This window comes from Ambystoma mexicanum, chromosome 1q (assembly GCF_040938575.1).
Source record: "Ambystoma mexicanum isolate Mex_15411 chromosome 1q, UKY_AmexF1_1, whole genome shotgun sequence".
NCBI lineage: Eukaryota > Metazoa > Chordata > Amphibia > Caudata > Ambystomatidae > Ambystoma > Ambystoma mexicanum.
The window spans coordinates 234,608,739-234,621,063 of record NC_090922.1 but is presented as its reverse complement, the minus strand read 5'-3'; the positions used below and the strand labels follow the sequence as shown (position 1 = coordinate 234,621,063).

At 45.8% G+C, this 12,325-nt stretch overlaps 1 protein-coding gene across 1 annotated transcript in view; it reads right to left on the bottom strand.

Moving 5' to 3' along the window:
• Positions 1-11,952, bottom strand: part of LENG1 (leukocyte receptor cluster member 1) — a 184,744-nt gene extending 172,792 nt beyond the window's left edge. The window contains exon 1 of the mRNA XM_069637925.1: positions 11,549-11,952. Within this exon, the coding sequence (XP_069494026.1) occupies positions 11,549-11,680 (132 nt within the window). The 5' untranslated portion in view covers positions 11,681-11,952. The remainder of the gene's footprint in view (positions 1-11,548) is intronic.
• Positions 11,953-12,325: the final 373 nt, after the last annotated feature.

Genomic DNA, 12,325 nt, shown 5'->3' with positions numbered 1-12,325 from the left:
TGTAAAGGGTTCTCAAAAAACAACCTATGCCTCATCCAACTTTGTGGTAAAGGCTGTCACCCAAGACACCAACACAACTCAGTCCTTGTTAAAAGATTTCAATGATATTTGGGCATCCTCAGAAGATGGATCAGACTGCACAGACTGCATGCTGAGGATGACGGACTGCATGCTGAGGATGCAGAAGCAATTCCTCATGGACAAGGTGTGAAATTCTCTCAAGGCAGAAGCTTCAGCTTCATCCTCTATAGTGTGGGCGGGCAGGGTATAGTGACTTTGCTACCTATTAATAAGGTGTTCCGATCCTACTCTGGAGAGGGGTTCCAAGACGCATGCCAGTGTAAAGGTGCAACTGGTTAGCCACTCCCCATGAACAAAGAAAAAAGATGAAGCTGCTTCTGACACCACTGCTCAAACTATTAAACACTGTGAAAGCACAATAAGTAATAATAATGATGATCTCTAGCCTGTTGTCATGCACCAGCCCTGGAAGCTTGTCCATCGCTGGAGGTACTACTAACATGGATGCCAGAAGCAAGCCTTACGGTCTAGTCTATTCCAAGATGGCTGCCTACTTCTATAACCTGCTGATCAGACTAGCGCTCGGCGAGTTTGATCGAATTGCTACCAGCGCTGCCAGTCCCCTTCAGTGACTCGCTTTCTTCATTCAGCTTAGTTCCTAGCCTTTTTTCTGTGCCTTTCCACTCGTGGTGTTTTCAGGTCTTCAGGTAAGGTGATCGGAATCTATCCAAGCTGTCTTAGCTTTCACTACGCGTTTACTTCATTACACGCGTATTCCTTATCTGTGTTTACTTTTACGTTTCGTCCTGCCCCGCCGTGTTCAACCGCTTACTCGGTTGGGGTAATTCTGTACCTTTTCTGATCTATTCCCTATCTGTGTTTCCTCTATAATTCGGCTTGTTACATTCTATGCCGGTATACTCACGGAGGCCAGTGAAACCGAAGAAACTTGCAGTATCTCCGCACGCTGAGTCCAGCAACATGCTCCTTATTCCATACCGGAGTGTTCCATAGCTGGAATTGGCAGACCAAAGTTCCTGTCTCAGCAAGTCTTCGGCAAGACCTCAGATCTTCTCATCACTACGGTCTTCCATCGGGGGTTTTTGCCTATACGGCTTTTTCCCCGTTTAGGGCGTGCTCCTCTGGTAACCTCCGGTTCTGCATTACATTCAGACCACGGAGGCGGCCGAGGGAGCGCGGCCCTTTTTACGACAAAAAAAGGAGAAGAAGAAGCCAGAGAAGAAGATCAAGAAGAGAAGCTCAGTCAGGGTGGAGGAAGAACCTGATCAAACAGGTGAGGAGGAGTCTGGGGAAGAGGAGACCCCGCTTGACAGTATACAACGCCAAAAGAAGGAAATGGCTTCGCCTGAGCAGCTCCAAGAGTTGTGTAATGCCATACAAAACCTCAGAGTGGACATGCAATCACTACATGCTGAGAACCTTCTTCTCCGACAGCAAGCTGCGGCCCGGGAATCCAGCAGAGATGACTTACCTTCGATGCCCTTTACTTATGAAATATGACGGAAATCCCAAGTACATTAAGGAATTTCTTGATGCCTGCTCAGTCTACTTCTCTTTTAGACCTCGAGCATTTGAGTCTGGAAGAGCTCGAGAAGGATTTCTCATTTCCAATTTGGCTGGAAGTGCCCTTGCTTGGGCAACCCCTTTGGTTACCAGCCAAGACCCTCTGGTAAATGATTTTGCTCAGTTTGTACAGGGATTCAAGAACAGATTTGAACGCTCTGACGTGCAATATTCCAAGTTTGATGCCTTCCTTGAGGTTAAACAGGGGAATCAGGATCTTCAGAGCTATATTGCCCACTTCCAGGCCTTAGCAGTATCTACCGAATGGCCAGACTCAGCACAACAAGCTCTATTCCGACAAGGCTTGAATGAAGACCTTAAGAACGAGCTGGCCCGAGTAGTCAGGCCTGACACTCTCCAGGAACTGGTGACCCTAGTACTCCAGATTGATTTCCGTCTTCAGGAGAGACAAACTGAGAAAAGAAGAGGAAGAGGGCCGACCTCCCAGCATAGCCCTCCCAGGGAAGAAGAGAACGTCCTACTCCGGAGGAACTCATGCAAATAGGGTCAACCAGAGGACATCTTACCAAGACGGAAAGAAGGCGGAGACAGGACCTGAATCTCTGTATGTATTGTGGGTCAGCTAAACACATGTTAAAGGACTGTCCAGACATACCCTCAAAGCGACAGGGAAATGCCAAGCCCCAGGTATTTGCAAGGGAGACCATGGGGAAGACCGCCTAAACCGTTGCAGTTCTACCAGAACCACTTCAGAAGGAATAGAAGATAATCGTTTGATGGTGTTCGAGGTTACGTTTACTTGCAAATCTGGACAGAAACTTTCAGTACTGGCCATGTTAGACTGCGGAGCTGCAGGAAACTTTATCAATGTAACCTGGGCCGAGGAGAACCAAATACCACTAAAGGAAAAGGACAAGCCAGTACCGGTGGAAGGAGTGGACGGAAGCCCTCTAACTTCAGGACCTATTACGATGGAGACCATTCCCATCACAATAGGCATGGAATACCATGTTGAAACCCTGCGCTTTGATGTTATCAGAGCAGCTCATTTTCCATTGATCCTGGGAATCCCATGGCTAAGAAGACATAACCCCAGAATAGACTGGACAAGGAATCGGATCAATTTCGATTCGGAATTTTGTCAAGAACATTGCATGGAACCGAGAGAAGCTTCGACTGAAGTCCGATCCAGTCTGGCAAGTATTCAAAACCGTCTTCTGATATCTTCTTTACCTAGACAATACCAACCATTCGCAAGAGTGTTTGAGGATCATAACCCGAGACTCCTCCCACCTCATCGTAATGAGGACTGCAGCATCGATCTCAAGGAAGAAACCTCACTTCCATTCGGACGCATGTATCCTCTATCCTTAACCGAAAAGGAGGCCTTGAAGGAGTATCTAGCAGCCAATTTGGCAAACGGTCTTATCAGACCCTCGAAATCTTCAGGAGGAGCATCATTGTTTTTCATTTCAAAGAAGGACTCCAAGGAACTACGCCCCTGTATAGACTACAGGGGTCTAAACAGCATAACCATTCGAGACAGATACCCGATGCCGTTAATCAGAGACATACTTGAGGCAGTTCGGAATTCCAGGGTGTTCACCAAGCTCGACCTTCGAGGGGCTTATCACCTGTTAAGGATCAAGAAGGGGGACGAGTGGAAGACGGCGTTTAGAACACCGTTGGGGTTGTTTGAATACTGTGTCATGCCATTCGGCTTGGTGAATGCTCCAGCGGTGTTCCAACGTTTTGTTGACAGGATTTTCGCAGACCTGTTATACTTATCAGTGGTTGTATACCTCGACGATATACTGATATTTTCCTCTTCATTAGCTGAACACCCATTTATCATCCGCACGGACCATCGAAATTTGAAGGTTCTTCAACAAATGGAGTGCAGAAACTCAAGGCATGCCCGGTGGGCATATTACTTCTCTAACTTTGACTTCCGGATCACCCACATACCAGGATCCCAAAACAGCGTCGTTGACGCTCTGTCCCGAAGCTGGAGCGTAGAAGAGCTATCTGAGGTAAAGACGGAGAAGATCCTACCAGGACACCATTTCCGCACGGTAGCAAACCTTTTTCTTCAGGAGGTTAGAGAGGAACTACTTCATAGCACACAGGCGGAGAAGGACTCCTGTCAGTAGCAGGAACGCGAGGGATTGTGGTTCCATCTACAAGCTTTGTTTCTTCCTACACCTAGTTTGAGAACACAAGCGATAAGATTTTGTCATGACCTTCCCTTAGCAGGACACAAGGGAGAGAAGGCAACTTTTGAGCTTGTCTCCAGGAACTTTTGGTGGCCGTCCATGCGAAGCGACATAGCATCTTGTTTCTTTGTGTCTCACTTGTGCCATCAATAAGACACCCCGTCATAAACCACATGGCCTTCTACACCAAGCTAAAGCACCAACACGTCCCTGGGAAGACCTCGTAGAACTTCCTACCTCTAAAGAAAAGACCACAGTCTTAGTTGTAGTGGATTCGTTCTCCAAGTTGGCACAATTCATTTCCCTTTCTGGAATTCCGTCAGCATCAGAGACTGCTACGTTTTTCTTCGCGAAGTGGTTAGACTACATGGTTTACCTCGTTCCATTATCTCCGACAGGGGAACGCAATTCATTTCAAAGTTTTGGGACTCGTTGTGCACCCAACTAGGTATCCAAAAGGGCCTTATCGTCTGGGTTTCACCCGCAAACGAACGGCCAAACAGAGAGGTTAAACGCCAACCTAGAACAGTATCTTCGCTGTTTTTGTAACAAGGAACAGGATGATTGGGCAGTCCTACTACCTATGGCGGAATTCACTTATAACAACACCCATCACACAGCTATCCGGATGAGCCCCTTCAAGTGTACATATGGGTACCATCCTCACCATCTACCAGGTATTTCCATTATCAAGGGTCAAACTACCACTCCAGCTTTGGAACGGATGCTTACTGATCTTCGCAGGACCCACACGGAAGCCCTACGAACATTAGAAGACAGCCGCAAGACATACAAGATGTATGCCGATACCAAACGCAGTGCTGTGCCTTTTTGGAAACCGGGAGACCTAGTCTGGTTGTCAACGAGATATCTTCCCCGGTGGACACATAAGGGAATGTTTGCTGCCAGATACATAGGCCCCTGTAGGATTAAATCTCAAATTAATCTGGTTGCCTTCCGACTACAGCTACCTCGTGCATTGCGGCGAATACATCCTGTTTTTCACTCCTCTCTACTCAAGACATATCAAGAGGATCCATTCAAGAGATCTAGGAGGAGAACTGTGGTAACACCCCAGGAGGAACCAGAGGAATATGAAGTGGACAGGATTGTGGATTCCCGCTACAGAAAGGGAACCTTACAATATTTGATCCACTGGAAGGGCTTTCCCTCAGCTGAAAGAACATGGGAGCCAAGAACGCATGTGCATGCCCCCAGACTGGTACAGCGATTCCACAGACTGTATCCGGGGAAACCAGGAGGGAGTAGATATAGGAGGGGGCATACTGTCATGCACCAGCCCTGGAAGCTTGTCCATCGCTGGAGGTACTACTAACATGGATGCCAGAAGCAAGCCTTACGGTCTAGTCTATTCCAAGATGGTCGCCCACTTCTATAACCTGCTGATCAGACTAGCGCTTGGCGCGTTGTATCCAATTGCTACCAGTCCCCTTCAGTGACTCGCTTTCTTCAGTCAGCTTAGTTCCTAGCCTTTTTTCTGTGCCTTTCCACTCGTGGTGTTTTCAGGTCTTCAGGTAAGGTGATCGGAATCTATCCAAGCTGTCTTAGCTTTCACTACGCGTTTACTTTATTACACGTGTATTCCTTATCTGTGTTTACTTTTGCGTTTCGTCCTGCCCCGCCGTGTTCAACCGCTTACTCGGTTGGGGTAATTCTGTACCTTTTCTGATCTATTCCCTATCTGTGTTTCCTCTATTCCTTTCCTCTATCTCTCCGTATAATTCAGCTTGTTACATCCTATGCCGGTATACTCACGGAGGCCAGTGAAACCGAAGAAACCTGCGGTATCTCCGCACGCTGAGTCCAGCAACCTGCTCCTTATTCCATACCGGAGTGTTCCATAGCTGGAATTGGCAGACCAACGTTCCCGTCTCAGCAAGTCTTCGGCAAGACCTCGGATCTTCTCATCACTACGGTCTTCCATCGGGGTTTTTTGCCTATACGGCTTTTTCCCCCCATTTAGGGCGTGCTCCTCTGGTAACCTCCGGTTCTGCATTACATTCAGACCACGGAGGCGGCCGAGGGAGCGCGGCCCTATTTACGACAAAAAAAAGGAGAAGAAGAAGCCAGAGAAGAAGATCAAGAAGAGAAGCTCAGTCAGGGTGGAGGAAGAACCTGAACAAACAGGTGAGGAGGAGTCTGGAGAGGAGGAGATCCCGCTTGACACCTGTCCACATGCAGGTAAAACAATCATATCTTATCATCGCTCCACCACTCCGAGCTCCAAAGCGCTTCTGCACCAAGCTCTTGACAATTTCACAAATGCCACAGGGGTGCCAGAATCAACCGGCTCCCTACCTCACCAGGCCGAAGAGTCGTCACAATACCAGAGCCGAAGCCGGAGCAAGTTAAGGCTGGTGAGGCCAATGTGAAAAATTGTGAGCAAAGTAATTGTTAGGCACTCTGCAAAATGAGTGAACATTAGTTCTATATCATGTAATTCTGTGCACACAACGTTAGTATGCTTGTCTTGCACTAAAAATACATCTTGCTTTGCATGTATACATTTATTCCTGGAACAGGCCATGAGTGGAAAAAACCTAGATAGCAGCTGCACTAATATTAGCCCGAGGCCCTGACTCTGTGTTCGTATTCAATTTGTTCTCAAAATAACCTCAGAGGTATGGACAAAGCATTCGCTGTCGTTATGCTCTCCGTTTAAACACATTCTGAATGAATAAACCTTAAACAGCGCTGTGCCGGTATCTCATTCTCTTGGGGGATGTATGTGTGTGTGTGTCCATTCACAAGCAGGCCTTATGACTGGATTATTTCCCACACTAAGCCGAAGGATAGCTAAGAAGCAGTAGCAGCAATGGCAAACTAACAAACCACTGAGTCTTCTTATAGGGCTAGGGAGTGGGGGAGGGGGATTGTGCAGCCAGAAAGGACTTTTTCTTACTGTGGCATGGCTTCTTTTACTGACATTAAGGCAGCAGTTTGTTCTAGGGTGGGGATACTGGTTTTTTAATATGTTTAATTAAATGGAATGATGGTAGACCAACCTCACGAAAATGTGTGGAGCTAATCCACACACATTTTGCTATACTCGCACCACGACAAGCGCAAAGACCTGTGTACTCTGAGTGGACACAGCCTACAGGCACAGTCCGTCCTGTCAAATTTAGTTGGAATGTGACAGCCAGGAGTACTCTATGTCATCTCCAGGAAGGGGGTGGACCAGGTGCCCCCTTGCCATGGTCAGCCTGATTAACTAACAAAGGCTCCATGGATCAACCTTGCTGTTTTGCTAGGCCCTGCAGCTAGTAGCCACGATTAACATACCAATAGAGGGTACTTGAAGAGGCCTGGATGGGGCCTGGCGGCAGAGGTTAACAAAGGAGACGGAAAACCCAAAAAAACATTCATATGTAACTGTGTCAACCTGAAGTCGGCTCCCGCCCTCAGTATCAATGACAGTGAGCTGTCATGTCTGGGACTGCTGTTCACAGTAGGCCACCACGCTAGGGGGGACACAATTCATAAAGTACGAGATTGTGGTTTGCAGGAGCCCGAGCGTCTGATCTCAGCACCGCTTCTAGGGAGACCTGGCGCTTTAACCAGCAACCACAGGGAAATTAATTAACCAGGGAGACTCTTTGATCAACAATAGACAGGAAGATGGGCAGGACTTAGTATCACAAGGGAGTGTGGCCAGAGATCTTTCTGTTGAAAGAAGGTTTCTGGCATTTTAGTTCTGAGGCACACTTTGTTCCCGTTCTCCCCACTCTACCTTTCTGTGGCAAAGCACTCTGGTTATGACCTCACGCATACAGGAGATTGTTGGTAGGGACCCCAAGATTGGCTCATTAAGGTAGGCTTAGCCAACACCAATTACTGCGGCGCACTTGGCTTTAAAAGAGGGCTGGTGCCCCTCTTTTGGTAGACCAACTGAAGGATTCACCAGCTTGGTTGAAGTTACAGTCTGCCTTACATTTTCCGCTAGTGAAAGAAGGCCAGGACATCCAAAGAGGTAAGCAAGATCCCTCCTCTAAACATCTCCCAGGGAACAGAGGGAGATACAGAACTCAGAGGACCCTCCAGCCACTCCAGAACCAGTACCCAGCAGCACAAGGCGTACCTGCTAGGTTCTGCAGCATGCTTCATGGATACGAAGTGCCAGAAGGTCTCTGAACCTACAACCAAGGACAAAGCAGCTGCCTGCAACACAGTCTACAGCTGTGGGCTGTCCGCCTTCAAGGAGACACAAGCCCATTGAAAAAGCTGCGAGAAGTGCCTTGACGAGCATTTGGCGATATCCGCCTTACAGGACATTTTCAAGCCAGTCGGGTTCCTCGATCTGCAACCGACGGAAACTCGACTGCTGTCTAGCCGCCATTGTTTAAAGACATCTGAGACATCTCGACCAGTGCTTCAGAACCGCCAAGCAGCACAGAGACTATTCTAGACCCTGAGCCACCGTGCAGGCCAGCCTGTAGCCGTGTGTCCAGCTTCGCTTGCTGAACCATCTTGCCACCCGATACCCGCAGCTGACTCCCATCTCGAACTCTGTCACAGAAGCCTGCAAAGCACCCTGAAGCCAACTCAACCCTGTCGAGCACCAGGAACATCTACGGCACAAGGTACATTGTGGTTCTGTCCCCCTGGTTCTTCCCAGAAGGCTCATAGAGACATTGTAAGACCCATTGCTCTCTTTGTGCAAAAGCCAAAAAACCTTAAACTGTTGTGGTTATTAACCATACCAACTCCCCTCCTGTTTGCATCCAGAGTGCATCAGTTTTTCTTCTTTGAAACGGTCCGTCCTTTGCATTCCTTTACAGGATGGGTTGTATTTCGCAGTGTTGCTAGAACTGTCTCTTCTGATATAAATAAGGTAGATATTTTTGATACAACCTTGGCTGGACAGTCCCATTTATCATTGGGTAATAATTATATTTTCATTGTGTTGCAGCTAACCAACAATTCACAACCTTTCGGAGATAAGCCTGCCGTTTCATCCACATTACCAAAATTGGACAAGCAGATGTATAATTTACTTGTTATTCCAATCTGTTTGGATCCCCTCTGGTGTATTAGAGGTGTGGGGCTGATTGATGGTTTGGAAACGGATATTCACCCCTGGTAACCCAGAAGTTGATTTGTCACAAACATGTTTTGTTATAGTATCGTTACTGGCATTATGGGCAAAGAAAAAAAGTATTTTATTATTTATTTATTTTTATTTATTTGAATTTGTAAAGCGCACTACAGCCCAGAGGCATCGAGGCGCTGTTGCATAAGATTGTCTTGGTTACAATTAAGACGGCTTGGTTCATGGTTGTTGCTCAGGTTTGCATAGAGCAGTCATTCTGACAGAAGGAATTCATTGGGATACATGCACAGATATTTCATGAGGGAACATATTGTTAATAGATACAAATGCAATTAACCTAACACGGAATAAGGTAACATACATACTTAGGTGGTTACAGATTTAAAGTCTCGTACTGTAACCTCAGCGAGAACATTCATTGCTAAGTTGTACGAATAGCATGGTTTTTAATCGCTTTATGAAAGGATAGGTGTGAATCAATCCTCCTGATGTGAGGGGGTAGCGAGTTCCAATGGCTCGCGGCCATGGTGGGGAAGCTAGTGCCTCCTGCTCAAACTCTATGTGTCTTATGGATAGCAATTCGATCGGTGTAGGCCATTTTTTTCTTGGGTCTAGCAGAGATCGGTTTGGCTATTCTTTGAACCAGGTAGATAGGTGCCCGATTATGGACACATTTGTGCGTGAGGGCAAGGGTTTTAAAGACAATCCTCTCTTTAACGGGAAGCCAGTGAACCTGTTTCCTGGTCTCAGAGATATGGTTCTTTCTAGAAATCCTAGAAGCAGCGCTAAGTGCATTGTTCTGTACTGTTTGGAGCTTGGATATATTTCTGCCAGAGGTCCCTACAAAGAGGGCATTGCAATAATCCAATCGGGAACCAATTATTGCTCTTGCAATGGTAAGACAGCTCTGTTCTGAGAGAAAGGGTCTGACTGCATTGAGCAGTTTGGAATGATATGCTGAAGTAGAAGCAATGGCATTAACCTGCTTGTTCATAGTAAGGTTGGAGTCCAGAAATGGTACAACGTCCTTTCGTCGCAGGATGTTTTTTCCCGCAAATTTCTTTTAGAAAAAAACCCATTGACCTTTTTTAGAAAATGGGGAGAGGGGCTTGGGAATTTGATGTTTTTTTTCGAAAAAAAATATCGCTGTACAAAACCCTGCGAAAAAACATCCCACGATGAAATGACATGGAACCCCAGAAATACCCCCAAGGTCTTGACAGACTGGGATACCTTGATCTGAATGTTGCCAATCAAGAAGGAACTGTATGGTTTGTCCAATCTTCCAAGGGTGAAGAATACACTAACCCCCCTAGATTTGGTATCAACCGATACAACCTACAGGTATTTATGAGTAGACAAATAATCACAAATCTACTCATTCAAATGAGTCTCCTGAAGAAACACAATATCCCCTTTACTCCTCCATGTCCGTGCCAAAACCTTCCTTCTTTTAAACACACATCCAATGCCTCTGACATTCCACGAAACAAAGATTAAGGGGTCAATAACTCACCACTAGAATTATCTGCATTTTACACAATCCCATCTATTGACACAGACATGTCTTACTAAATCCATTTGTGGAAGAGAAATGAAAATTTGCAACCTAAGAACATGAAAAGTAAAAAAAGAAAAAGAAAAATGTGTGATAACGAAAGAAAACCCCACCCCAAAACACACAAAAGACAACAACAGACACACAAAACACACATAACTACCTGTACCAGAAGCCCAACCACCATCAGGCTTATAAGTAAAATTATATACACACCAATATCTATTCAGAACTATACTTACCAGACATCCTAGGCCAACTTTTAAAACCTATGAACAAATCTCCTACCCTACTTTAAGCCATAACAACCCAAGTGTACTCCAATGTAATTATAACTAAAGCCGCAGAAACTACCACCATAAAGTATAAAACCAATCACCTAACAACTCCTTGAACCTTGATCAACAAACAAATTCCACAATTCCTCCACCCAAAAATTGTAATACAACAAAAAAAAAACCTTAAGTCATACCAATAAATGCAAAATCCGATATCCTATCATCATCTATCACCACCACACCTATCCTACATATAACACACTCACAGACTACACACCCAACTGTACCCAAGTGCTGTGGAACTGGCATACATTCTAATTCTGATAAAATATTTGTGTTCTCGCTATGCATATTAATGCAATTGTGTTGTTTCTTATTTTTGAGACGTGTCCACTAGATTTTAAGTGTGTGCTGTTTTTTCTGCTTATTTGGATGGAAGTCAGCTTGCTTTGTAAGGGCATCCAGCTTATTTTTTCTTTCCAACATGGCAACACTGGTTGGAGGACCGACATAGGGGGGTTCTAGGTCAAATGTAAATGGTCGAATGACCAAAGCGTCGAATCAAAATGACCGAAAACAAAAGGGTCTCTCTTTTTTTTTTTTGTGAGGTCCCCCACCAAACCCGTTTTTTGGTGCAAAAACCACTTTTTTTTACTAAACGAAAACCAAAAAATATATATATATTAAAAAAAATAATTCGACCCTTTGGTTTTCGGTCCTATTACCTCGACCCTATGGTCATTCGATCCTTTTGGTGTCGAACCTTTGATCGGACACAAAATAGGGGGCGTGGCCAATTCCAGCCTACTGTGACGAGTTGGGATTGTATTGTGGTTTCCATCAGCCTCTGCCTCACCTCCTGTTCTGCTAGGTCCACTCGTCTCTTGCGTTCCCGCTCCTCCTCCTCCGCGAGAGCCTCGTCTTTACGCACACGAGCAACATTGTCCTTGTTGCGCACGTGCCAGCTTTTCTTAGGCAGAATATTCATCCCGATTGGCTGTTGGACTACCTTTTGCTGCACGAAGATCAAGTTTGCTGACTGGTGTCACGCCCTGCAGCGTTTTGTGAGTTTATTCACAAACAAAAAGCATATTCACCCCCGCAGACGTGTTAGCTTCTCTCCGTGAAGTTGGCAAAATGTATGGTTCCGTATTTGTAATACTCCACACTGTTTACATGAGCGGCGTCGCTGTCTGATTAGTCTTCGTCGTGATTGGTACGTTCAGAAATGCAGCCCCGCCCTTTCGGAATCGGTTGGATGACGACTACAGTCAATGCTTTCTTTTAATTGGTCAGCTGGGTTATACCGCCCTTATTTCTGTGATCATCGCTCGGGCCGCTATGAGGCATTCTGGGAACGAAAGTCGGCTCTGCTGTAAGTCGTTAATATTCGCAGCAAGAAAGCTGTACTCGAGTTTTGCGGGAATTTTCAAAGTTTTGAATGCCATACTTCGAAATTACAGCGTTCATCCAACATGTGTTGACTGTAAGGGAATTCAAATGAAAGATTTGAAATGCTGCGGATTAAAGCAGTGGAATGGATATTGAAAATGGAAATACTTTCTAACGCAATTTGAAACAGTTTAAAGAGGCTTGGGCTAACCGCAATTATTTAATAATTACGCTTCGGATC